This window comes from Saccopteryx leptura, chromosome 11 (genome assembly GCF_036850995.1).
Source record: "Saccopteryx leptura isolate mSacLep1 chromosome 11, mSacLep1_pri_phased_curated, whole genome shotgun sequence".
In the NCBI taxonomy this organism is placed as follows: domain Eukaryota; kingdom Metazoa; phylum Chordata; class Mammalia; order Chiroptera; family Emballonuridae; genus Saccopteryx; species Saccopteryx leptura.
In genome coordinates, this window is record NC_089513.1 from 71,739,555 (window position 1) to 71,767,528 (window position 27,974).

The 27,974-nt window shown below is 46.9% G+C and overlaps 1 protein-coding gene across 1 annotated transcript in view; it reads left to right on the top strand.

Annotated features, from left to right (window-relative positions):
* The window catches only part of VAV3 (vav guanine nucleotide exchange factor 3), a 315,966-nt gene that overhangs the window by 216,013 nt on the left and 71,979 nt on the right, over positions 1-27,974 (top strand). The window contains exons 18-19 of the mRNA XM_066352215.1: positions 5,672-5,697; positions 11,920-11,965. Coding sequence (XP_066208312.1) covers positions 5,672-5,697; positions 11,920-11,965 — 72 coding nt within the window. The remainder of the gene's footprint in view (positions 1-5,671; positions 5,698-11,919; positions 11,966-27,974) is intronic.

Consider the following 27,974-nt stretch of genomic DNA (forward strand, 5'->3'; position numbering starts at 1 on the left):
CCTCTCGGTTTAAACAAAGACGGTAACACCAGGAGGCAAACACTGCTGGAGCAGACGACTTCAGGTTAATGCGCCTTTCCCCTCGGAGGGCGGGAATGCAGGGCTCCGCTGGTCTCCTCTTCACCGGGAGCGGAGCGCGTCCCGTCCCCGTGTGCGGAGCGCGTCCCCGTGTGCGGAGCGCGTCCCCGTGTGCGGAGCGCGACCCCGTGTGCGGAGCGCGACCCCGTGTGCGGAGCGCGTCCCCGTGTGCGGAGCGCGTCCCCGTGTGCGGAGCGCGACCCCGTGTGCGGAGCGCGTCCCCGTGTGCGGAGCGCGTCCCCATGTGCGGAGCGCGACCCCGTGTGCGGAGCGCGTCCCCGTGTGCTTACCTGGTTACTAGCTCTTCTGTCTCGGCCAGCAGCTGCTCCTGCGGCTGCCCAGCCACTCCTAATTGGAAAGACGTTGCTTTGGGGTCCCTGTGGTTGGTTTAACCCTGCAAGTTTGCTACCTAGAACCGCCCCCTCTCCCCCAATTGGCATCTGAAATGGCTTTTATAAATAGTATCACGGTATTTTAACACGAACTAAGCAATTCAGATAGAATGTTATTTCAGCCTTCTACCACTAGGCGTTTCATGAAATTACTTGGCTGCGAACCGAGGCTTGATCATCGATTACATAACGGATTACTTATACTTTTTACATAAATCTACTCCATATTACTTATAGCCAGGGGTCCCCAAACTTTTTACACAGGGGGCCAGTTCACTGTCCCTCAGACCGTTGGAGGGCCAGACTATAAAAAAAATATGAACAAATCCCTGTGCACATTGCACATATCTTATTTTAAAGTAAAAAAACAAAACGGGAACAAATACAATATTTAAAATAAAGAACGAGTAAATTTAAATCAACAAACTGACCAGTATTTCAATGGGAACTATGCTCCTCTCACTGACCACCAATGAAAGAGGTGCCCCTTCTGGAAGTGCAGTGGGGGCCGGATAAATGGCCTCAGGGGGCCGCATGCGGCCCGCAGGCCGTAGTTTGGGGACCCCTGCTTATAGCCTTTTACATAAATCCGTCCTCTTTTTTTTTTTTTTAACGTATCAAGACAATCTTACACCCAAGGATCATTATTATTCCTTTCGTGTAACTATTTGGATCAGTTTGAATGAGAGATCCATAATTATTAAAGTGAACCAGAAGCTATTATATGGTTGGATTCCTGTTGGAGCTTCTGAGAAGACTTGTAATTAAAGCCTCTTTCCAACTATTACTCATAGTTTGCTTGTTTTTCCCCAAAATACTGCTGTAGATCTGAATGGAGAACACGGTATTCATACAGCTTCCTCCCCAGTGGGGTCAGCCCCACTGTCTCGTAGTTCTAAAGTTTCACAGAAATAGCATGTTTTTTGTTTGTTTGTTTTGTTTTGTTTTTTTTTGCTGTGAGGACAAGGCACTATCAAAAGCGAGGCTGTCAATGCCTTTTCTGTGGCCCCTTCTGAGACAGATGTTCTAACCAGATATTGGTCTGTCTGGTCTGAAGAAACAGAACTTCAGATAGGAGACAGAGCAAACTGTGTGACTATGTATGTCCCGAGAGTCAGCCGGCTGGGACAGACAGATAAAATGGGACTGAGCTTTGTGTAAAGGCATGAAGTGAGTGTGAAGCTTCCGTGAAAATCACGTCTCTGACACACGTGCACACGCCGCGCCCTGTGCGCTGGCGTTGGAGGTGGAGTCCTGTCATGGCCCCGAACGCCTCGGCCACACCACCGCTCTGAGTCACCTGCAACCAGTGGGGACAGGAGGGAAAATAAATAAATAAATAAATAAATGTGAGGCACACACCCCCTGCCCCCCCCCCCCCACCCCGGGCCCATGAGTCACCAGCTGGAAAAGTTCTCGAAAGGGTAAGAACGTTTTGCAGTTTGATCAGCAGGGGCCGGAGGACGAGGTGGCAGGGCAGAGACGGGCTGCGGATGAAACACTTGGGGAGAACGTGAAGGATGGCATTATTGTCCTGAGGCGGTTTCCCAGGAGAACGAGGGAGAGACGGAGACGTGTTTCCCTCCAGATCTCGGGCAGCGACCCTCCCAGTTGGTCAGCATCCGGGCGCAGTGGGCGTGCGGAGCACAAGCCCTCAGCGTGTTCGTCCTGATGCGGGACTGGGACTCAGGGGCTTTGAGGGGTCAGAGGGCCTGTGCGGTCACCGCGTTGGGTCCCAGTCAGGAGGTGAAGGATGGCGTGGCGGCCACAGAACCAGAGCGAGGTCTTCCCTCGTGTCCCAGCCAGAGTGAACGTCTCCTTTGAAAATGTATGGAATGGCCTGACCTGTGGTGGTGCAGTGGATAAAGCGTCGACCTGGAAATGCTGAGGTCGCCGGTTCGAAACCCTGGGCTTGCCTGGTCAAGGCACATATGGGAGTTGATGCTTCCAGCTTCTCCCCACCTTCTCTCTCTGTCTCTCTCTCTCTCCCTTTCTCTCTCCTCTCTAAAATGAATAAATAAAATTAAAAAAAAAAAACTTAAAAAAAAAAAGATGTCAGGGATATGATGAAAGTTTAAAAAAAAAAGAAAAAGAAAATGTATGGAACGGCACTGCGGTGGGCTCTCCCTCTCTCATCCCTGTGACTTTAAGCTCACACGCTGGTGTCTTGATGTGGTAACCAGGATTTACGTGATGTCTGCGAGCGAGTCAGTCGGTTCCAACGATCTGACCTTTCGGGCCAGTGCGGGGGTGTAAGTAAAGGGGTCTGTCTAAGGAGTTCTGAACTCAGAACAGGTTCTGAGAGTTTTTCCCAGTCCATTGACTGTAGCCTTGCTCTCAGAAAATTTACAGACCCCCCAGCCTGAAATATGAGCCAATACAAGGTGTGACCTTCAAGAGCCCTTGTTTACGTGACCTGTTCCAGCTTGAGCAGGTTAGAAGCCGAATGGCCTTAGGCCGCTCCAGGGAACGTGTGCACCTCCTTCCCGGGTGACTGAGGGCAGGGTGAGGGTGGTGGCCGTGGGGACAGGCAGGCAGGAGTGGTGAGGGACAGTGTCAGCCCCGTGAAGGACTCCTGTCCTTAGAGCTGGGGTTGCGTCGGGCCCAAAGCCCCCTGGCCCTGTCCGCTCTGTGGGTCACGCAGAGGAGGCTTCGTGCAGGGCCCTCTTAGCACAGCCCAGCAGAGCTGTAAGGGAGGCGGGCTGCCTTGATGGGACCCGCGGAAGGGGAGCCGGAGACAGCGGGGAGCGGGAGAGACGAGGGGAAGGGGGCGTGCTGGCGAGGGTGGTCAGGAAGCCTGGTGCGCTCTCGCCTGCCCCTGCCTGGGTCTCACACCCTCTTGATTCCGTGAGAGAGGCTCCCTCGTGCTGGCCGCTGGCCTGCAGGCCCCTGAACCCTGCGCAGCAAAGTACGAAGGGCTGTCACCGAGGGTCTTCCTGTCCCCGGGTCTGTTCTCGGGGTGGACAGAAGCAAGTGTGTGTGCATGGCTCCACGCCACCGTGGAGACTGTTGCTTCCTACATGGCAAAAGACCCGCTTTCCTAAGACATAAAAACGCTTCTGTGCAGAGTCAGGGGAAAAAAAAAACAACTACTTTTGAATCGAAATGAAGGTGCACACTCATGTGTGAACACTGGACCCGAATGATCTGGGGGTGCCCGATGTCAGAGGCGACCTGGACGTGTCACATTCTCTCCAGGGATGGCAGACTTCAGCCCCCCTCCTGCTGGGCGCTTCCCACGGTTCCTGATGTCCGGAGCAGGCTCCCTCCCTCTCTCTCTCTCGCCCCCTTCCTCTCTCTCTCTAGCTCCCTCCCTCTCTCTCTCTCTCTCTCTCTCTCTCTCTCTCCCCCCCACTCGCTGGTGGTGTAGTGCTTTCCTGGCATGTGGGTCTCTTTGGTTAAACCAGTGAGACGAGTATTCCAACGGCTCTGGTAGGAACCCGAGCTCACCTACGGCGGGTTGTAAGTCTGGGCACGGTACCCAGCCAGAGGGTGCTGTTAGGCCCTCTCCCCGAACCGGTCCTCCCAGCAGTCTTTCTCCTGCAGCTCTGCCTGTTTCTAGGAGGTGAGGGGGAGGAGGAGGGACACAGTGTTCTGCCCAGGAATGCGCCTTAGCAGGGGCAGACGTCAGACTTGACAGTTATCTCTGAAACCGGGGCCACGGAGTTTGCCCTTGACCAAGGAATGCAGACTTAGCTTTTCTCGGAAAGGTGATGTTTTGCCATTTCCATTAATCAGGGGTTATCCTGAAAATCAACAAGCAGACCTCCTGTTCCCTGCCCCAGGCAGTCTGGCTGTTTAACGCAATCCGGGCAGCCGGTCAGGTGTTCTGATGAGCCGTTTCCCCTTGAACTCTGGTTGGTGGGGCTTTTGGAAAGTGTGTCTGAGGTTCACTTAGGCCGACCAAGCTCACATCCGGGCTTTTCCTCCCGAGTATTGCTCCTTGGTTCCTTCCTCTGTTTTCAGGTCCTTGTTTAGAGGATTGTTTCGGATGGGAAAAGTCTAGGCAGAGGCTCAAAATGACGAGTGTTTTCCTTCATAATCTAGAGCAGGGGTCCCCAAACTATGGCCCGCGGACCACATGCGGCCCCCTGAGGCCATTTATCTGGCCCCCGCCGCACTTCCGGAAGGGGCACCTCTTTCATTGGTGGTCAGTGAGAGGAGCATAGTTCCCATTGAAATACTGGTCAGTTTGTTGATTTAAATTTACTTGTTCTTTATTTTAAATATTGTATTTGTTCCCATTTTGTTTTTTTTACTTTAAAATAAGATCTGTGCAGTGTGCATAGGGATTTGTTCATAGTTTTTTTTATAGTCTGGCCCTCCAATGGTCTGAGGGACAGTGAACTGGCCCCCTGTGTAAAAAGTTTGGGGACCCCTGGTCTAGAGAAATTGTTACATGGATAGGTGCCCCCGGGGTATGGGGAAAGGGGTGAAAACAGCATCCACGGGGCTTTCCCTGGGCAATCCGTGCCTCTCCTTACAGAGCGACCCTTCGCCTTCCTGCCGCGTTACCCACCTGGAGATCCCTGGGCCCCTTATACCTTTAGTCATTCTCAGGGACTGAAACCGACTGGAGATTGTTCTTTCTGTGCGCGTAGAGCGGTAAACTGACGGGGAAAGGAGAAACCTGCATTGGGATCCAGTCCTCTGTTGTTTCCACCTTTAAATTGAAATGTATTTCCCTCCCCCCCCTAAAAAATTAAAGAGTTACAGCCACTTAATGAAAAATAAAATTATATGCAACACTGTTATGTGTTCAATGTGCAATTGTTACAAATAGAGAGGGTCATAACTTTGCAACTTGGTGTATTGAGATTCTGAAAACCCAGGGGTGTTTTGAAAGCAGAGTTCCTGCCTCGCTTTCTCTCATGCACGTAAATTTAGTGCAAGCCACTGTTTTCACGGAGCGCTATGCGGTTGGCTTGCCATTGCTTAGTAAACAATTGGAAAAGTTAAGCCTAACCGAGAAGTCGTTTAGAGCTATGAGTCACTTTCCTGACAAGCCAATAAGGCAAGAGAACGAGAGTTGCAACACAGTGACTAGCCCAGCCTGAGGGACCCTGGAAATGTATTTACAGGTTATTAGTCAGGAGAGCAGAGCAGTCGTGCGGACCAAGCTCACAGAACTAGCGAAGGCTACTTACTACCCAAACAAAATAACTTCACGCTGACAATGCCAATTTTTACCTTTGTTTCAGAACCAGGGACGCTCAAAGCACCAGAGGTAAGATGAACATTTACAATTTTTTATATAGATATATGTATAAGTTTTGCATTTCAGCTTGTTTGCTAATAACTCAAGCGGGCTTGGGCTTGTAGAATGTTAAGTGTGTCTTTGAAAACGGGTGGAAACGGGGACAGAGGGAGCAGCCAGGCGTTTGTGAATGAAACGCACAGATTTAATCAGAGGAGTTTTCAGAGTCACCGGCTGAAGGTCTTAAGTAGAGGGAAGAGGGGAATATTTAGTCTAAGCGTGGTGCGTGAAATGGAACTTGCAGAATCTTATTGACTCAGGCCAAGTTCAAATAAATACTGGAGCGTTGCGGTGGCGTTGGTATGGGGGTGCGTTCCCCCAGTTCCGTGCTACAGAACTCCATAAACCCTGAGGTTGCAAAGACGCGGAGCTTGGAATGCCCAGCTTGGGTCCTACTCGTGCAGGAGGAGGGGCGGCCTCCATCCCGGGGAAGTTGGCAGACCTGCCACTGTCATGAAGCGTGTGGCTGTCCAGCACGTGCTGGCACCAAAAAGTTGCACTCAAGGAAGCGTTTCCTGTTTCTGGTGCTTTTACATCTGAACACAAACAATTCCTCTCTTGTCTTATTGATCAAATCGAGATCTGATAGTCATCCTTTCGAAAGTTCAACGTGGAGTCTAAGGTCTAATGGTTCAGAAGGAGGTGATTCCTGTTTACCTCTTAGAATAAAGGCATTAAAAAAAATTTCAGAATGAATGTAAACTATGGCCAATTCCACGCAACCCTTGCCTCGGCCTTCAACCCAAAGTAGCAGATTTCTTACCCGACCTCCCCAAAATGATGTCATATCCAAGAAAATGAAAATATAAGATGTGTGATGTTATGTAAACCTAAAGTACGGTTATCTGAGAATTTCAGGATAAAAGAATGACAAAAAACATTTCTAGGCCAAATTATTGTAACACATACTTATATCTCATTCCGAGTGGTATACTATTAGTAAGCTTTCGTAGGCAGGCTTTTATATCGTGGGTAAAAGTTCAAGAAAAGCAAAGCGAGATGTCAAGCTAGAGGTGAGTTTTTCTCTACTTATTTTTTGCATAAGCACATGATTTTTTCATGTAGGATACAAACGTGTGACACGAGGGAATTCACACGCTTCTCTTCGATGTGTCAGTTGACTATATTTTAGAATCTAGATCAAGGGGATGTATATAACATGGTAATAATACCTTAAAAATAGGCCGCACAGGTTTTTCTAGGGCTCACATAAATTACCGTAAAATTTACTTCAGTGTTTAGTTGACAGATAAGGTCTTTCATCAGGACTGTAAGGTTTGTTGCAGAAGTACGGACGACTTCGTGGACTGCAGGCTTCTTTCTTCGTAGAGCTTGGAACTTGAACTCAGTGTTACTTTACATTGATCCTATTAGAGATAGACATCCCCCCCCCCCCCACACACACACACACTCCCCTGAGAAGGTGATTTCATTTGATTTTATTTAAGTTATGTGCAGTGGGTGTATATACAGAAAAAGAGTGTGCTAAAAAGAAGTGATTAGTCATTTTCACATGATCCTAAATAATTCTCTCCTGCCATTTTTTTTTTTTTTTTTGGTACTCTTAAAAGTTACACGTAAGCCTTTTATGAAAGGAATGAATTTTCACATTGATTTTTTAAAAATGTAGCATCAGTGTTTAGGGACTTGCTGATTCACTTTCTGACTATAACAAGTGTAATTTTTATTTAATGTGTGACTCGGCTAATAAGCTCCACTCTGGATGGATAATGATACAGAGTACACTTTGGTACACCGGCCAGTTGATCTGGAAACTTGAGCTCGGTGTAAGGGGGAATTGTAACAAATGGACGTTAGGAAGTACCTCTCACTGCATGCTCCCCCCCCCAACCCCCAAGACTGCAGAGAGGAAGGTGCTTCCAGTCTCCCAGGCAGACGTTTCTGTGACGCTCAGGAGTCTTCCCAGAACTAACGAGAGCCTCCTGTGAGCTCTGTAATGTTTATCTCCCCCCCTCTCTGAAAGATCCTCCTTTTCCTCACGTACAGGTGTGTAGTCCTAGTCTGTTCCCCTTTCAATAGCCACGCTCGTGAGCATTTCATTCGGGCTGTTACACGGTAGTGCCAAGGTTGGCCCGTTTTCAGGAGCCACAAGACCCTGGGGCTCCTTACACCCTGCCCCTGGGCTGCTCCCCTGGCCGTCCCCTTCTGCAGTGGACCTCCGAGGCCGCCTCTGGCTCCGGGAAGCAATCTTGTACCATCATGTACCTATTTCATCCGTGCCTGTAGGGTTTTCTACCTTTAAAGCAGGTAGAGGAGCCCGGTGAACCGTTGCTTGCTTTGTTGGTGAAATCAACAGAGAGAATTTGGTTTGTCCCCAAAAAAGGTGAGAAGAGAGATTCTTAGACGATCCGGGTATTTCTTTCTTTTTTTTTAAGAAAGACAAGGTAGTAGGTAATAAATTGAGAAATAAAATTAGGTCCTTTGTTTGCTTTTCTCCCCCCCCCCACCCCCCCCACTTCTCAGTAGGTCCGACGAGATGGAGAAGGTTCTCAAGACTGATTCTCCCGCTCTCGTGGGGCTGTAGCCGGGGGTCCTGGGGGTGCTCAGTAGATGCACCCACCTCTCTCTGCTGCTGCTGCTGCGGAGTATGTTTCTGTACGTTCTGCTAAACATTTCCAAATACTTTATAGAGGCGTTTAAAGTATACTGAGTCTCCAACTCTCCAAATGCACTTGGTTTAAGTAGCTGAAATTCCTTTTTTTTTTTTTTTTTTTTAATTTAGCATTTCATGGTTTGTTCCACGGCCCACTCTTGCTGTAGAGAAGTTTCTATTCTCAGGGTCACTGATTTTCAGTGACCTTCTAGGGGAAGAATCTGAAACAAAAGCAGCAGGGCAGTAAGTTAATAGAAGCATTTGTCCTTCGGGCAGATTGAAACATTCTAAATACCCTGAAGTTCCTAATGGCAATAATAGTAACAATAAGCCATCACTTAATTATCCTTGCTCTGTCTCAGGAAGTGTTCCAAGCACTTAAAATAAATTAACCACTTTAATTCTCACCACAAACGCTGCTGTGAAGTCAGTGCTGTTATCACCAGGAGGGATGTCTTCCCCGCTGGAAATTGGAGATGCCAACACCCACGACCACCACGTGAACTGACTCACAGTCAAACAGGGGCGGTGACAGCCTGCATTTGAACTTGGGCAGCCTGATTCCAGTATCCATACTCTTCATCATTGCACCCTCGTTCCCTCGTTTAATTCTAACTTCTGAGGCCAGATAGAGGGACTCTTGAACACAAGTGTTCTTTTTCACATTCTAGGTTTATAGTTTTGGGTTTTTTTTTTTTTGTTTTTTTTTTTGTATTTTTCTGAAGCTGGAAACGGGGAGAGACAGTCAGGCTCCTGCATGCGCCCGACCGGGATCCACCCGGCACACCTACCAGGGGTGATGCTCTGCCCACCAGGGGGCGATACTCTGCCCCTCCGGGGCGCCGCTCTGTTGCAACCAGAGCCACTCTAGCGCCTGGGGCAGAGGCCAAGGAGCCATCCCCAGAGCCCGGGCCATCTTTGCTCCAATGGAGCCTCGCTGCGGGAGGGAAGAGAGAGACAGAGAGGAAGGAGAGGGGGAGGGGTGGAGAAGCAGATGGGTGCTTCTCCTGTGTGCCCTGGCCGGGAATCGAACCCAGGACTTCCGCACACCAGGCCGACGCTCTACCACTGAGCCAACTGGCCAGGGCCCCTAGGTTTATAGTTTTTAAACAGTACTCGTCTCAGGATTCTCGGAGGAAGGGCCCCAAGGCTGAATTCCTTTCTACCCTTCCAGGCGCTCGGAGAGCCTGCGTGAGAGCAGTCCAGGACAGCCTCTAGTGTACAGTAAGACAGTAGAGGCTATTTGGGAATGAATAACGAGATAGTGATCATTCTATAGAAAATAGTGTCCATCGTGTTCCCTGCCCTTTCTACAGAGAGCTCCAGAAGTCTTTATGAAATTTCAGGTAGAGAAGTGTGATTCTGTGAAGGCAGTTCCCTCCCAGGTTACCCTGTGGGAATCTGCAACTCCCCAGACCTCTCTGTCGGTGCCTGGGCTGGCTTCTCTCTCACAAGGGCCCCTTCATAGAGAACTCGTCCTTCCTTCCAGCACAGACAGCCGTCTTGCTGGCCAGAGCGGCCGTGCCGACCTCAGTGATCCCGTTGGCCTTTTTACAGATCCATTTTGAAAACAGCTGGGTTGGAAACAAGAATTAGATTTAAAAGGTCTCTCCGATTCGCTTGCACCCGAGAACCCTGAACGTCCGCTTACCGTGGTGTGGGGGCCCCTTGGGGGTCTGTCATAGCCCATTGCACCCGTTAACGTGGGGGACGGGAACAACAGGAGGGACCCAGAGAAAGAGCCGTGGTCACGTGTGCTGAGCAGAGCCAAGTGTGCTGAATGAAACCGGGTCTCCGCACCAGGCCCCGCCCCACCGGCGGTGCGCGGGGAAAGGAAGTTGCTTCCATGAGAACCTGAGCTACACGGTCGTTATACTATTTTGCCCAGTCGTAGAGTAAAAAGTGAAACTTGAGTGCTTATTTATTCATGAGTGAGCTCACCGTAGTTATTAGGTAGGAATGAATTTAATACGAAATCGAACTGGTTACCATGCGTTTTCAAAGACGTCGCATCCCTTCTGTGTTGCATCTGCTCTGGTTTTTTTTTTTTTTTTTCCAAAGCTGGAAACGGGGAGGCAGTCAGACAGACTCCCGCATGTGCCCGACCGGGATCTACCCGGCACGCCCACCAGGGGGCGATGCTCTGCCCCTCCGGGGCATCGCTCTGTTGCTTCCAGAGCCATCCTAGTGCCTGAGGCAGAGGCCACAGAGCCATCCCCAGCGCCCGGGCCATCATTGCTCCAATGGAGCCTTGGCTGCGGGAGGGGAAGAGAGAGACAGAGAGGAAGGAGAGGGGGAGGGGTGGAGAAGCAGATGGGCGCCTCTCCTGTGTGCCCTGGCCGGGAATCGAGCCCCGGACTCCTGCATGCCAGGCCGATGCTCTGCCACTGAGCCAACTGGCCAGGGCCTTCATCTGCTCTGTAATTTTGGTAATGCACCCCTTTTTCTTCTGGATTCCTCTGCTGTCACGAGAACGGGCGCTGCTGGCTGGCTGCCTGCCTGCCTGTTTTGTTTCTTAGAGAATTAAGAGACGACTGATCCACAATTAAGACGCCAGTCTCGTTCAAGGGTTTGCTGAGTCGGGGCCTGCCATCTTTGTTCTGAGGACACCTTCCCTCCCTGCCCCCTGGCCTTGTCAGGCCTCAGAAATGGCTGAGTTAGGGTTTTGGAGATCCTGTGTACTTTCTGGGAGCATTTCCAACCAAAGATGCCGGGCTTGGTTCTCATAATGCCTGTGGTCATGATGACTTCAAAAATATGAGCAATAATACCCAGCCGTGGCAAATGGAAAGATGTTTCTTTCTCATTGGGTTGTAAGTATTAACTTATCGAATGAAACGGTGTTCATGTGGAAGACTTATTAGAGAAACGGAAAGGTCAAATTATAAAAACAAACCTTGGAACCAAATGTGTGGATCAAACTTAGTCTCACTTTCAGAATGGCTTTTCAGGGTGCCGCCAAGTAATAATACCTTTTTCAAAAAAACAATTTTTCAATTAAAATTCTTGTTAAACTCTTTTAAACATACAATTTGGGATATTAGCATAATGAACCTCCAGATATTCGTCACTGAGCTTCAACATAACATTTTATCTTTTTTTTTTTTTTTTTTTTTTTGTATTTTTCCGAAGCTGGAAACGGGGAGAGACAGTCAGACAGACTCCCGCATGCGCCCGACCGGGATCCACCCGGCACACCCACCAGGGGCGATGCTCTGCCCCTCCGGGGGGTCGCTCTGCCGCGATCAGAGCCACTCTAGCGCCTGGGGCAGAGGCCAAGGAGCCATCCCCAGCGCCCGGGCCATCTTTGCTCCAATGGAGCCTTGGCTGCGGGAGGGGAAGAGAGAGACAGAGAGGAAGGAGAGGGGGAGGGGTGGAGAAGCAGATGGGCGCTTCTCCTGTGTGCCCTGGCCGGGAATTGAACCCGGGACCCCTTGCACGCCAGGCTGACGCTCTACCACTGAGCCAACCGGCCAGGGCCTACATTTTATCTTTTTAAGGGTTTACTTTTGTTTATTAGACTCTTTGCACAGTAATACACTTTAATCATACCATCTCCGTCTTATCTTTCTGCACAGAAACGGACCAATGGACTGCGGAGAGCCTCCAGACAGGTGGACCCAGGTGTGTTTCTGGTTTTACGCCCGTTACCTTGACTTAGTTAAGTGACTGGGATAATGTACAGGAATGGCTGCAGGCAGAGTAGCGCGGCCTTTGTTCCTTGCAGTTTGGCATATCGGTGAGCGGGAGGCACCGGTCTAACGCATCAATCAGTCAATCATTTACGGGACTGCTTGCCTGGGGCAGGGTCACATGGCGAGGAACCGTCAGTAACCCTCCTTCCACAGTCAGCAGTTGAGCTGGTTATTTGCTTTACTGAACAGCCTCAGGGTGCCTGGTTAATGCTAACGTATCCCACACACCTGCCCTGTTCCCTCCCCTCCCAAATCTGGAAAGAAAATCACCCAGCCAACTGGCCCTGAAACCGTAGCGTTTTCTACGGGGGAGCGGGGAGTTCATGCAGTGGACAACGTGGGTGCCTTCCCTGTTCAGAAACAGACGCGTCTCCATCCTGTACGTGAACTGCCTTAGAAAGGAAGGAAGGATTTCGGGACTTGTTTGGCTGCAGCGAGCAGGAAGTTCTTTCTCCCTTTCACAGGGTGAGATTTGCCCTGTCATTATTTTAGTACAGTTATTCCGCCATCCACTGAAGCAATGCCTTCCACAGTTCCGTTACCAAAGACTTGTTAGGTCCTGGGTCACATCGCCGTGGGCGAAAGGTATTCCCGGCTAAAAGGTTCTAAATGTATGAACTTGATCATGAATCAGGTGGACCATGAAATATAGACTTGCTGGGAAATCACCTGGACGGTGTGTGGTGTTTTCGCCTCGTTGACAGTGCTCACCTCCTCCTAGAGTTTAGCTTTCAAAGCAGTATGGCTTTAACTGACACCACATCCTTGGTCGCCACGCCCGCTTACCTGCTAGGCTGCGCAGAAAGATTCACGGAGCTTTGTTGCCTCTGGCGAGAGATGGGCTCCCTTGCTTGCTGAGATCCTTTTCAGTCTTATAACCACGGAACAAAATGGAGGCCATTAAAAAAAAAAAATAGGGGCTCTTGCTGAATCTGTAATAGTTGTAACTTTCCCAAGACAATAAATACCCTTCGCAGAGGTTTCTACTGTAATATTTAGAACCGACTTCTGTTCTGTTGAGGAGTGGATAACCGTGAGCATTGTTGTTTTATTTTCTTATTTTGTGTGAGTTGTAGTATTTCTGTTTCAAAAAATTAACCTTTATAAATGTTACTTTAAAAAATATTTTCTCTTCTATGGACATTTTCGTTTCATCCATTTCCCCCTACTCCCCTGCAGCGGGGAAATGCATTGGTTTGTTGTATCAGGTAGGAACATATTTGACTATTACTTTATAACCAAAGACAATAGGAACCCTTAGATTATTTAAAAAAGAGATACGGTGAATTCACGGATTATAAGTGGAGCCATAATAAAATAATGACAAAGTGGAGCCATAATAAAATAATTTATCCTCCTTTATCTGAAAGGCGATGGCTTTGTATAGGTATAACTAACTCTTCTGATAGTTCTGTCTGTCCAAAGATCAGAAAAGACTTCATGAAGAATAAACTCAGACATACAAAAGAAGTTGTATTATATGTATTGTTTTTAATTTTACCTGTCTGTCTTGTCTATCGAGATGTTTTTCTATTAGGTATAATAAAGATATGAGTTTTCTCCCGTTTTCCCACATTTTTTGAAAAACAAAACATTTTTTGAATTAGTTGATGGTCTTTCCTCTTGTAGCTCTTAATGCGATGACAGCTATTTCTCCCCGCAGGTGTCTTGTACTGTTAGCCTTGAGCCGTGTGTGTATGTTGAGAGTCGGTCGTCTCTCTGCCTCTTTCTGTTGGCAAGTTGCAGAGCTTTCTGGTTCAGAGTTATCGCTTGCTTGATGACAGTCTCACTCTGCGTCCAGCCCGACAGGCCTGTCGTTCAGTGGGTTTCCGCAGCATGTGAGACGTCTTCCTCCCCGAGATGTTTAAACGGGATCGGTGAGGGGCAGGCTCTCTGGGCACAGTCGGGCGTTATTTTCTGCTAGTGCTTTTCCCATGAGGTCCCTTTACATTTTCTCTTCCAGCTAATTGTGTTGACTTCTCCAAGTGCTGATACACGGACCGCTTTCCAGGGCCTGCCTTGGGGTGGTGCAGGAAAAGAAGGGGTTCAACGGGTTGGGAGGTCAGCTGGAACTCCATCAAGATCCCATTTCAGAGCCAGGTACAGAGGTGAAGGACGTTATCTTCTCTGGAGACCTTTTGTTTCGGGGAAAGAACTGAACGTGTACTTCTTTGGGCAGTAGGAGCTTCGTGAATATTTTTTCCATGAACGAATGAACGAGTATAACCTTTTCTGCACGCAGTGGCTCTCTCTGCTTTCGAAATTCTGCGTGCTGACAACGTGGACCAGCGTACTAATGGAACACAGAATAATCTGGCCGTAGGGGGCCTGGCCCTGGGCCACATAGCCCGGGCTGGTGACCCAGCTTAGCTGTTTACTTGCAATTGCCCTTGGGCAGTCTGTGTCCTCTCTGTGGTGTAAGGAGGCGGATAACAGGACCTCCCTCGCAAAGCTGTTGTGAGCCATACACGAGTCCCTGTAAAGTACTTACAACAGTGCCAAGTATGCAGTAAATGTCGAGGTGATGATTGATACCGTATTGCTTTGTGGTGGGGCCTGTGATTCCGCACTGGACGTTTTGTCATGGGTCAGAGAATCAATAACGTTGGCCAGTTATTTCTTTTCCAACAAGACCCAGAATGTGACGCTGACTTCCCACTGAAGTTACATAATCAGTCATTTTCAGACTGGTCTTTCTCCTTTCTCGTCTTCCTAACGGCCTCCATGAAAGTTTGCTTATTTATTTATTTATTTATTTTTTGGAAGAGACACCAGCAACATTGGTGGTCCAGAGTTTTTGGTGAAGTTTGTAGTGTTTGTGATTGCGATAAAGAAAAAAAGGAAAGAAAAACTCCTAAATTTAAAGAAACGTATACAGTCTATAGTGATGGAGTTCTTTTCAAACCAAGAAAGATGTGAACTGTAGGTTTGCAGTGGGGCTTGTTAGCACATTTAAGACATTCACTCTTTATTGATAAGGGTGGTTAATCTTCATAAATGATACTTGCAGATGGCTCTGCAGTTCAGTTTACATTTTCTTGTCTTCTGACATGTGCTAAGAAGTGTACCACTTCATGATCTCGACTGTTCTTATAAATGTAATAATGTGGTAGATGCAAACTCTGGTAGCTCTTTTGGATTTTTTAAATATAGCAAGGTATTTTCATCAGCTTGTACTTTTCTTCCTGAGACATCAGATGTTAGATTCAGGAAAATAACACTTAGAAGAGACAGATCAATTATTTCAGGAACACGGAGGTGCTGGGCCCTTTTTCAAGAACATGAGATCATAAATCTCAAGAAAATCTGAGCCCTGGTACAATATTTTTCACCTCAACTGGCACTCAAGGTGAGAGTTACCAATTAAATTTTAATACTGAGCTTTAAAAATTTCCTTCTGCCTACGTCGAGGAGATACAAGATTTAGTTTGCATGTGGCAAATCTGTTTACCAGGATATGTGTTCTTTTAATCAAGTCCATGTTTTTATGCGACTGCAGAATTGTCTTAACATTTGCGGGACGCGTCGCATCTTGTATTTCAGTCCACAGTCACTGGCATTTAAAAAATTCAGGCTGTGGTTCAGTGTCCTACTTCCTAAAGATTAGATGAAGTAAAGAGAGACTCAGGTACTCCATCTCTCTCTGATCACAGGTGACTCGCGTGATTTGTGATAACCTTGAAGAGCGAATGAACAGATAATGCTTCACCTGATAAGAGTTTTTTCTCTGTGCTCACTGTGAAACTTCTGATCCCAAAGAGGAACGTGGTTTGGAAACACTGCCTTGTTCACGGAGGAGATGTCTTACTATGTCTTTGCAGAGTGATCTTCAATGTGATGGTCCCTTTCTCTTTTAGGTGGATAGCGTTGGTATAAAATGCCATTCCTGTTGTTCTTGTAGAAAGAAAGGAGATGGAGCAATCCCTCTTTCATCACCAACTTTGCGTCTGCCAGAGCAGTCAGCACCAGCGATGTCATTAGTTATAAAACCTGGATCCTCTCCACAAGGAATTTATATTCTGTCTAGGGAGGGAGACACAGGCACAGGTCTTGATTTATGCATATAAATGCACATATTAAAATACTCTGTTTTATATACTGATCCGCTATGGTATTGCATAACATCTTAAAAACAATTAGTAAATAGTCTGATAACGGTAGAGCGTCGGCCTAGTGTGCAGAGGACCCGGGTTCGATTCCCGGCCAGGGCACACAGGAGAAGCGCCCATTTGCTTCTCCACCCCTCCGCCGCGCTTTCCTCTCTGTCTCTCTCTTCCCCTCCCGCAGCCAAGGCTCCATTGGAGCAAAGATGGCCCGGGCGCTGGGGTTGGCTCTGTGGCCTCTGCCCCAGGCGCTAGAGTGCCTCTGGTCGCAATATGGCGACGCCCAGGATGGGCAGAGCATCGCCCCCTGGTGGGCAGAGCGTCGCCCCTGGTGGGCGTGCCGGGTGGATCCCGGTCGGGCGCATGCGGGAGTCTGTCTGACTGTCTCTCCCTGTTTCCAGCTTCAGAAAAATGAAAAAAAAAAAAAAAAATAGTCTGATAAGCATATAAAAAGATGTAATTATGTTGTATGTACAAAAAAGCAAAAGGAATTGGAAAAGGGAGAAGTACATGTGGGCTCATTGCTTTTAAGCTGGATTGTCTACATATGCTTTCATATTTTTTCTTTTTCTAAGTGAGAAGCGGGGAGGCAGGGACACAGGGAGACAGACTCCCTCATACACCCCAACCAGGATCCACCTGGCAAGCCTCCTATGGGCCGATGCTGTGCCCATCTGAGGCCAATAGCTCATTGCTTTGGCAACTGAGCTATTTTAGCACCAGAGGTGAGGCTGTGGAGCCATCTTCAGCACCCGGGGCCAACTTGCTCCAACTGGGTCATGGCTGCAGGAGGGGAAGAGAGAGAGAGAAAGAAAGGAGAGGGGGAGGGGTGGAGAAGCAGATGGTCACTTCTCCTGGAGGCAGTGACAGGGAATCAAACCCGGGAAATCCACATGCCGGGCCAACGCTCTACCTCGCCAGGGCCTGTTTTCATTTTTATAAATAAAAATGCAGCTATGCTGGTTTATTGCATTGAGCGACAAGTTATTACAGTTTTCCTTCATGTTTTAATTTCAAAGGGTTGAAAATCTCATTTCAAATCTAAACAGGACTGTTGATTTCTCTTAGACGTACTTTTAAGCATACTGGCCACTTCCTCAATAGAGAGATTTTTATATTTTCAGTTTCCAAATACGAAAACATTGCAGAGAAAAATACCAATCTGAGATGTTTTTTAAAAAAAAATCACTGATCTAAACAATACATCCCATTCGTTCTTTTTCTTTTTATAAGGAGACTGATGTATATTCTCAAAGGCTTTGGTTACATGAGCTTTTGTCTGTAATAAATAAGTAATAACATATCCATAGACGACATCATTTCCATATTAATCAGTCAAACCTGCTTTTGTCTTTTCCTTGTCACCTCTATCACTAATTTCTCATCCCATGTAAATCCTAATCAAAATATTGGGAGCATAACTGTAAATGTGTAGAAACATAACTGACACTGAAAGAACGAACTCGGCGGAAGCGGGTCAGTAGGACCCCGTGATCGGGGTTCATCGCAGAGAAACGAGAGAACCAGGCTGCGCATGCGCAGGTCCCGAGGAGGCGGCTCTGGTGCCTGAAATCGCTGGTTTGTTCTCAGGCTTCTGTTAAACCGCGGACAATGTAGTTCTTTTCCCCTTGTAGTTATTTCCAGGACAGCCTTTCTCGTTCCCTTGGCCGCGGGGACAGCTTTCTGAAAGGCACGTCGCCGCCCCTAGCTCAGCTCTTCTTCGGCTCACATCTTTTTCGGTGCGGGGAGGATTTATTTCTCCCTTCTCAAGTCTCGTTCTGAGGGTCTCAAAGGGGTCGCTGGTGCTGCCGCCTGGCAGGGGCGTCCACGCCTTGCCACGCCAGCCTTTGCCACCGCTCGGGCACCTCCCGCCGAGGGACGGGGCAAGGCGAATATTTGAAGGCCTCCACGGGGATGCTTTCGATGGGAAACAGTGTGCGATTATTGAATCAAACATTCGCAGTACTATATACAGAACCCACTTCTGGGTCATTGGTGCGCTCCTGACTTCTCATTTCTGTTATTCTAGTGATGGTGTTTTTAGAAGATGAGGTCTATATCGGTCAGGTTTGAGGGGAAAAAAGTTCTGAAAAGGAAGTCTCAGATTTGGTGAGCTGCTTTTTTAACATTTATCATGGATAAAATATTTCTTATTTGGAAGTTGGGTGTTACAGCCTCGGCGTCCGTTTCTATATCTGTGGCTGGTAATTAAATACTATTCCGTTTCAGAAGAAAAAATGCACACCATGTAATGCTAAGTAGACAGAAACTTCGGAAATTTCTTTTTTTTTTTTTTAAAGGAAGGATCTGACTCATTTTTTTAAAAAAATTTTTATTTATTCATTTTTAGAGAGGAGAGGGAGAGACAGAGAGAGAGAGAGAGAGAAGAGAGAGAGAGCGAGAAGGGGGGAAGGAGCAGGAAGCATCAACTCCCATATGTGCCTTGACCAGGCAAGCCCAGGGTTTCGAACCGGCAACCTCAGCATTTCCAGGTCGACACTTTATCCATTGCGCCACCACATGTCAGGCTGGAAATGTCTTATGGGTCGACAGCCTCTTGAGAACCAAATAACCTTGTGTTAAGAGGTTGAGTCTGAACTAAGACACATGAGAAGAACCAGTTGAGTGAAAACTATTATTGTCTTCAAATTAAAATATTTGAGGCAGGTAAAAGCCACCTGATCCCAGGAAAAAGGACATTGATAAGGTCATCCTTAGTATCATAATTGTCCATAACCCTATGAATATATACTACAGTCGTCCTATATACAAATAGTGAGAACGGCGACCCAATTAGCTAGAACATTGGAGGGCAGGATGTGGAATTTCTGTCAAAACGGACTCATATTGGCAATTGTCAGTGCATTCACACCAAGTTGGTGTCTAAAATTGTAATTTGAAGGAAAGGCAAGCTTACTCTGGGTTCTCATTGTTACAGATGATGTTTTTTCCTGAGACTTATTTTCCCCCTGGGTAGATATTAGAGGTGCATGGTGGCTTCCCCGTCTTTGAGGGACTTGAAATTTTCTTGGAAAGACAAGATTTACAAACAGAATCATGTTGACAAATAATACTTCCTGGTGTCCGGTGACCTACCAGGGGGTGGTGGATGCCACTGAATGGTGTAATTGACTAGGACGGCTGATGGACGAGACTTCATTGTGAACACAAGTCAAGGAGACAAAGATCTAAGAAGCGCATCAGTCAAAGTACGTTTACAGAGACCTGTGATGTTAATTACATAATTACAGTCTGTTGCTAGGTTTGGGCCACCTCAGTTCTGTAATGTCACCCGGTATACTTTCCTTTGTCCAGTGACACAAAGGCCTTTCAAGCCAGTTGAAGAGAAAAAGGACCAGGGTGAGACATCTCCTGACTTAGGTACCCAGGACGTCCGGAGGGCGTTGGCTTCGGGCAGAGTTGGGGACCAGGGGCACAAACGGTACCAGGGTGTCCTTTCTCCCTGCCTCAGGTCTCCTTTCTTGGCGGCTGGTTTCCTGTTGACGGACACCCCAGGCAGGTTTGTCTCATTTGGAGGCAAAACGAACCGCTAGGCTCACTCAGTATCCGTGGTCCCAGTGCGAATAATTCCAGGGAAAACAGAACACAGTCTTCCCGGCAAGTCTAACAAAGATCCCACTAAGGTCTTTCTTTAGCTGGCTTGGCTTGTCCATCTCCGAGACAGCGGCCGCAGCCGGGGTGATCGGCCAGTCTGGTCTAAGCAGATTTATAACGCGCATGCGTATCAGAGGCTGGTGGGGGCCGGGTTTTCTGCCTGCCCTGCCTTGTCCCTGTCCCCCTTGGTGGGTGCTTTCACTTGCTAGTTTTCTGGTAGCAAAGAACAACTATCTGGAGGATCAAACCCAAAATGGAAACTGCAGAACCCCCCCACCCCCACCCCCAAAGATGCATGCCTACCCACAGCTTTAGTTTGTAGGGTTAGCAAGAAAACAGAGTGTTCTTGACTCCCAATGGCTTCTTATAACCCCGCCACTGTACCTAAAATATCCATGTGACGTTCTCCTGGGGTGATTTCAGGAACTGTGTTTCTCGAAGGGGCCAATCCTTTGCTCTGTTATTTCCTACGCCGGTGTTAGTGTAGGTCGGTCCACCAGATTAGAGAACGGAGGAAATGGGCCCTGACAGCGTGGTTGGTGCTGGTAGATGCGGAGAAAGGTGCTCTCTGTGCCGGAAGGGTCAGGCTGGGGAGGTTGGAGAATCAGGGAAGACGGCCCCAGAGGGGTGAAGTTTTAAGTCACAGCCCGCCTCTGTGGCCACAAGGAGTAAGGAGGAGAGACAGAGAAGGGAGACTTCTGTCTATATTAGGTACTGTCACTGACGTGGGACACTTTGAATCCCAGAGGCAGGTCTGTGCAGTGGTTTCGCCTGAGGGCCCAGCCGGGGGTCGTCTGGGTTTGTGTCCTGCCCCTCCGCTTCCTGGTTCTGTAACCTCTGTTTCGTCATCTCTAAAATGAGGGCAATAGTAGCAGACACAGGTCCTGCTGTCATTGTGAAGGTCAAATGAGCCAGCAGGTACGGCATGTATCAACAAGGTTGAGCACACAGTGAGTGCTCTGGGAGGGGTGGTGGTGGTGATGACCATTTATTCATTTTCTATTGCCGTGTAACAAGCTGCCGTGAACTTAGCATAAAACAACACACAGTTTTGTTATCCCGCAGTGTCTGGGGCAAGGTCAGAAATCTGGGCACGGTATAGTGGGGTCCTCGGCTTGTGAATATCTCATAAGAAGTCACTAAAGGTGTCAGCAAGGGCTGTGTCTCATCTGAAGGTTCAACTGGGGAAGGATACACTTCCCAGTTCCTTGAAACACCTGTTGGCAGGATTTGGGTCCTTTTGCGCTGTTGAACCGAGGGCCTCAATTCTGGCTGGTTGTTGACCTGAGACTGTCTCAGCTCTTAGCCACAGCCCCCTTCCCCTTCCCAAGCATGGCTGCTTGCCTTCATAAGAGCGTGCAAGCCAAGAAGGTGGCAGTCTCCTAGCAACATGGAAATTAAAACCTTATATGAAACAATCGCAGAAATGACATCCCTTCACGCTTATACTCCCCAGAGGCAAATCCCAGGTCTCACCCACATACAGGGGAAGGAATTCAACAAGCTTTGGATGCCAGGAGGCAAGCATTACTGGGGTTTATCTTGGAGTCTGTCTACCACAAAGCTTAAGAGGGAGATATTGCTATTTTTCAGTCAATGGGAGCCAAAGCTCTGAGAGGTTAAGTAATTTACCCAAGATCACACAGCATGGGGCTGGTACCAGGACTTCACGGCCGTGTTTGGCTCTGGGGACCTGGTTCTTCCAGAGGCCTTCTGTGTACCCTTCCCGTGCCACGCTTTGGGCAGAGGAAGGCTTATTTCCTGACGTTTATCTGTCCTGCACAGTGCAAATTAGCTGTGTGTCTGGTCTGTTTTTCAGAGTTCATTAGTGCTGGTGTTATAAAGCAGCTTTGTGGGGGTGATTTTATTTTATGCATATTTAATTTTGAAAAGGTTAATCTGAAATTGCTACAGTATTTCAATTAATTTGAATGATAAAAACCGAGCACCAGAAGAATCCCTAGCAGAGATAAGGCAGCTAATTAGAGGTCCTGAAACCAATAACTGTCGACGACGTCGGTTCTGGTACATGCTGAACGGGGACGCCCCGCAGAACGCACTCTGCTTAACAATCTTAAAAACGGGAAGAATGATTTCTGGCTGTCAAAATATTAAACTCACACACAGGGCAATTATTATTATTATTATTTTTGAAAAAAGTTAACTGTCTAAATTAATGTGTACATTTTTAATATCAGGCAGTTCTGGAAGACGACTTTCAGATTATTTTGGGATGTTTTCTTTTGGATAACTCTAGTAGAGGTCACAGAGGTACAGTAGTTAATTACTGTCAAAATAGTCTTCATGCCATGTGTGTTATTTCATACTTTTTATTTATATTATAGTTTCACTGTTCCCCCCTGAATTTAAAGGTAAGACAGCACACATTTCTCTTTTAAAATAACTATTGACCTTATTTGATAAATTAGAGTTTAGCAATTTGAAAAATTTAAGGAAGTATAGAAAAGTTCTCTGGACTCATTGCCTGTAATCCCTTCCCTTGTATACTCCCCTTTACCCTTTTATTTTGCTACACAGTCTCCCCCCTTTGGACTCTGTTGGAGGTGCGCGTGCCCGCGGTCGAATGTTTGTTCAGCCTTGGTCTCTCCAGCTCGGTCCTCTGATTTGATCACTTAACGCTGTTTCATGAGCCTGTTGGTTTATTCCTTTGTTCATTCAACCACGTGGCGAGTCTGTAGGCTGAGTGTTCAGTTCATGAGGAGGAGCAAGACGTGTCTTCCTGACCACAGTGCACAGGCTCGCGGGGCTGAGGTCAGCGGTGGTGGCAGGGAGAGACGGGCTCTGCTGAAAAGGGCCACGTGCTTCAGGTACGCGACATCAGGAAAGGATGTCTGAACTGAAACCCGGGAGGACAGTTAGAGGAGCAACAGGATACGAACGGAGACAAGAGTGTGTCAGGCAGAGGGAACAGCCCCAGCCAAGGTCCTGAGATCGGGAAAGCAGGGCGTGGCTGGGGTCCGAGGCGGGGGAGCTATGCATGATGGGAGTTGAGAAGCAACCAAGGCAAGATGTTTATTCATTCACATCAGGAAATTTGACTTTCTGCTCAAGAGCAGAGTGCATCTCTTAAACAGAGGAGTGATGTGGTCAGCAGGGTCTGGTCTAAGAGGTCATCCTCTTTGATTCATTAAAGTCTTCCAAAAAAATAGAAAATGGTTGCAGCATCGCTTATTGTTGGCTGGTAGTCTTTCTTATTTTTATTATCATAAATACTACTTTGAGGGGTTTCTATGCCCATTGACTGATTATTATTATATAAAATTGGGTCAAAGAAGTAGAATCCCTTGGTCAAAACACCAATTCCTTGATTATAGATATATATGTTGCTAAATTGTCTTCTAGAAATTTTATGGCCCTGGATGGTTGGCTCAGTGGTAGAGCCTTGGCCTGATGTGTGGGAATCCCAGGTTCCATTCCTGGTCAGGGCACACAGGAGAAGCGCCCATCTGCTTATCCCCCATCACACCCTCTCTGGCAGCTCATTTGAGCAAGTTGGCCCTGGGTGCTAAGGATGGTACCATGCATGGCCTTGCCTCAGGTGCTAAAATAGCTCAGTTGCTGAGCAACGGCTCCAGATCAGCAGAGCATCGCCCCCTAGAGGGCTTTCTGGGTGGATCCCAGTCCAGGCACATGTGGGAGTCTGTCTCTCTGCCTCCCTGCCTCTTACTTAATAAAAAAATTTACATTGCATTGTATCCTCAACATTATTGATGTCTGAGACTGACTGTGTCTCACTTCATACCTCCCAAGGCAGGATAATTCTTTGTGCTTTAATTCATTCCATGAGAAAAGTGTACCACTGTTCACATGGTATCACAGTAGTTCATAACATAATATGAACTTGGTTTCTAGCAATGCAGATTCTTTTTAATGTTCATTAGCTATTGTGTTGTTCTGTAAATTATCCATCTGTACATAACCCATTTTTCTGCTTAGGATGTAGTGCTTTCATATGATACTAACACTATCATATTTATTGAAAAATACTTTGGGTTTATTATGTGTTTCTTTTAATTTTTATTAATTTTAATTTATTGTGTTAACATGGATTCAAGTGTCCCATTCAATATAACGCCCTCACCCCCACCCCCATGTCTCCCATTACACCCCCTTTGCCCCCTTCCCCCTAACTCCCTCCCCCCTTCCCTCTAGGATTTGCTGTCCTGTTATCTGTATCTCTGTGTTATGTATATATAATTTCACTAATCCCTTCACCTTCTCTGATCCCATCCCCTCATCCTCCTTCCCTCTGACAGCTGTCCCTCTGCTCCCTGCGACCCCGCCTCTGCCTCTATTCTATTCCTCGGTTCACTTTGTTCATTAGATTCCACATATAAGTGAGATCATATGATATTTGTCTCTCTGCCTGGCTTATTTCACTTAGCATAATAATCTCTAGATCCATCCATGTGTTGCAAACAAGTAAGATTTCCTTCTTTTTCACGGCCAGCTAGTATTCCACTGTGTAAATATACCACAGCTTTTTAATCCACTCGTCCACTGATAGACACTCGGGCTATTTCCAGATCTTGGCTATTGTGAACAATGCTGCCATAAACATGGGGGTGCATGTCTTCTTTTGAATCAGTGATTTGGCATTCTTAGGATATATATTCCTAGAGGTGGGATGGCTGGGTCTGTTACGTGTTTCTATGTAAGGTTTTAAATTTGCATGTGTTCAAAGTGATTGGCATTTTATCTGTGTTGTTGTTGTTGTTGTTGCTTTCATGCTTAGAAAATTCTCCCCTTCTAAATTCTGTTAAATACTGACTTCTCGTTGGCTTATTTAATTTATGTAGCATTTGACTCAGACCATTTTACTTATTTTTGTTGAACGTGTAGATTAAAATTCCGTGAGCAGCTCCCAGAATGGACATCAAACTATCTTTTAAGGGTTGATGGGTACAGCATTTTACAAAATTTAAGTTGACCTTTCTGTAGGTTGTTTAACAACATACTGCATCGTGTACTTGTTATTTTGTGCTTTATTGCATACATATTTGGCTCAAATCATGTTATCTCATATAAAATCTGCCCCAGTATGGCGGTCTGTGTCAGAGTAGGGGAGGACTGTTTTAAACAAACACAGCTATTTAATGTTGAGATTTTTCCGACCCTTTTGTTTGTGAACCGCGACCCACGAAGGTTCCTTCCCCCAAGCCTCTTCGGAGATTGGAAGAGGACATGTTTTGTGGTCCTCCACTTTGCATCCCAAGCCTCTGCACTGCTCTCTTTTTTTCCCCCTTTGCAAAATACACAGCTCCCTTAATTTTACCAATCTCTTCTCATCTTAATTCATGCAGCTACTACTGCTGGAGCTGAGACCAGGCCTCTTATTTTACAAAGCTCTGTACGTTTTAACACTTTCTCATCAAAGTAAGAAAATTTTCCACTTCTGCTTTATTTGAGAGATGCTGCAGGTATGGCCTCATTTCCCGAGCAGGGCGGAAAAGTTCGCGTTTCGCAGCTTGACTCCAGGAAGTTTCGTGGTGGCCGTGAAGACATTAGGTGTTTAATAGGCGGTCTTTCTTGCGGGAGCCAGCTGCAAGCAGGCGGAGTAATGACTCTGGCTTCCTACCTGGCGCATTGCTCCTGCCGATCCGTTCAGGGAACGTGCCTTTGGATGTCCGGACACCGAGGGGTTTTGTCGGTAGCTTCCTGTTATTTTAAATGGCCTCACGGAGAATGATGTGAAACCTTCAATTCAGGGCAGAATTTTCCTTCCTGAGACTGAGAATTCTCTTTCAGTTTGTTCAGAGCCCAGGGAGAGGATCAGACGGATGAGAAATGAAAACATTCATATATTTCTCCACCACCACCTGCTATCCCATTGCTAATAGTATATAGCCTTTAACTCCCAGAGAGAGAAACTTGCCATTTAAAACATGTAATGCTTATGCTTTGGGGAGCCCATATTGGAAAAGTTATGTGTCTTCCATTTAAATTCAAGCAGCATCCAAGAACAGGATCTGGCCAATGGTTTTGAAAAAATGAAATGGCAACACCTTCTTGGAACCTGACTGTTCCAAGATGTTCCAGGATGTTTCTTCCCAGCAAAACAGGAAGACAGTGGGAAAAAAAAAACCATATGGGCTCCCGTTGAGCATATGATGTATTTTCAACTCGAATTAGCACTTTACTCATATTTGTAGTGTGACCTAAAATTAATTTTGGTGAAGCATCTAGATTTGAGAGAGAGAGAGAGAGAGAGAGAGAGAGGGAGAGAGAGAAATATTCTCTATCTGGGACCAAATTAACATTCATGACATCTCATTAATCACTGCATTATGTAACCCCTTTTCCCACCTAAAGAGAAGCAACTGAGATGAGAAAAATTTATAATATGAATGCCAAGTGCAAATCTTGCCTCTCCAAAAAAGAGTTCATTAATCATCATCAAAGCACAAGAACAAACAGGCTTTATGTCTCTTGCCAATTTTTATCAATAACATTTCTCTGAAAGACACAAAACTTCCCTATTTTCCCATTTTTAAAAACATATCTTTTATCTGAGAAGGTTTTAATTTGGCTGTTGCTTGATCTGTGATAATGTTACATAAACGTAACGCACTCCGAGAATGCCCGTGGCTGGGATATTGCAGGACAGTGTACTGGTTGAGTTTGGACACCAGAGGGAACTGGGCACAGGTTCCTGGGTCAGGTAATCCGTGCCTGTGTGGGTCACAACATGCGAAGATGTGCTTGGTGCAGGGTGACTGCCCAGCAACAGGCCTGGACAGAAATTGGTATCTGACAGGTAGGAAGCGGGATGGGCTTGAAGTTTGAAAGTGTGGGTCTCAGTCCGGGTCTCTGCATGACTCTTTGGGCAAGCGAGTAAGTAGCTTCAACTCCCCTCCACCCACCGCGACCCTCTAAAATGGAGGTAGAAAAAGTCGCCTTACCTAAGGAGAAGGATTTCCAAATGGTACCCACGAGCTAATGCTCCAGTCAAGGCAGAAAACTGAGCCTGGTCATGACATACAAACTAGGGTCACAAGATAAAAAACAAGTGCCTCCTTGTGGAATCCTCGTTCTTTCCATACATCTCAGCCTCCCAGGGTTACAATTTTGTGGCTCACTAGTCATTTTGATGAAATTGTAGGTCAGCCATATAGTTATTACATCTTCTATGCAGTTTTCTTTCTCTTTTTTTATTACCATTTACTGGAAATTTTATAGCTCTCTCTTTTTTTTTTGTAACTATGTCTTTACATCTGTTTTTTTTCCCCTGTCTTTAATTTTAAAAAAAATTATTTACACATAAGAAAAAGTAATGAATAACACGGCACTTTGCCAGTAAATGCGAACAATGACAAGCTAAAAGCAAAAAATGTAAGTAAATAAATAAAGGTATAATACAAACCATGTGTGAGAAAACAGATGAACCAATTGAAATGATCATAAATAGAAGAAAAGGTTGACGTGCAAAAAAAGAAGGTGGCTCCTGTCTATTTCTGTTTGTAATCTGTCAGCTACCAGGTATGGGGGTGGGCGTGAACCCCTGGTGAAGTTTCCAGGCACTTGGGGGGGGGGACGTGTTGATTTCTCACTTATCCCTATGAGAAGACACACCCTTTCTTGTTCATTTCTGTGGCCCCCGTTGCTGGAAGCATCCTTGAAAGATGAACAACAAATTGTAAGGTCACGGTGGTAGATGCCGTGGCTGTTCGGAAAAATCACAGAAGGCAGGCGTAGGGCGCCACCAGCGACAGTCGTGGCCGGCTCCCTTTGTCCCATACATAAAGAATAGTAAGAAGTAAAAAATAAAGAAGAGATCATAAGGACCCAGAGCCAGGCTTAGGTCACTTATTATTATTATTTCTTTTAAGTCTAACGAGTTTGGAAAGCAGAGGTTGAGCTGAGTAGACCAGCAGGCGGGTTTTGTCTGGTGGAGGAGAAGGAGAAGGCAAGCATGGATTTTTCTGTCTTCCATTTTAAATAACACTGACCTGACTTGTCTTTCTCCCTTTCTTTCCCCTGTGATCTTCTTGACCTTCTTATCAGCTCTTGACTTTCTCCCCTGGGGATGTTCTCTGCACAGTCAGCACTGACGCCCACAGAAAGCCTGAGCCCCACACCCTGCTTGCACAAGAGTAGGGGAGAACTTGGGTCACCATGGCGATCAGCCGCTTGGGAACTAAGTGGTACAGGACGCCTCTGTAATGAGTGCCAGCTAGACGCCAAAACTCCCCTGCCTGC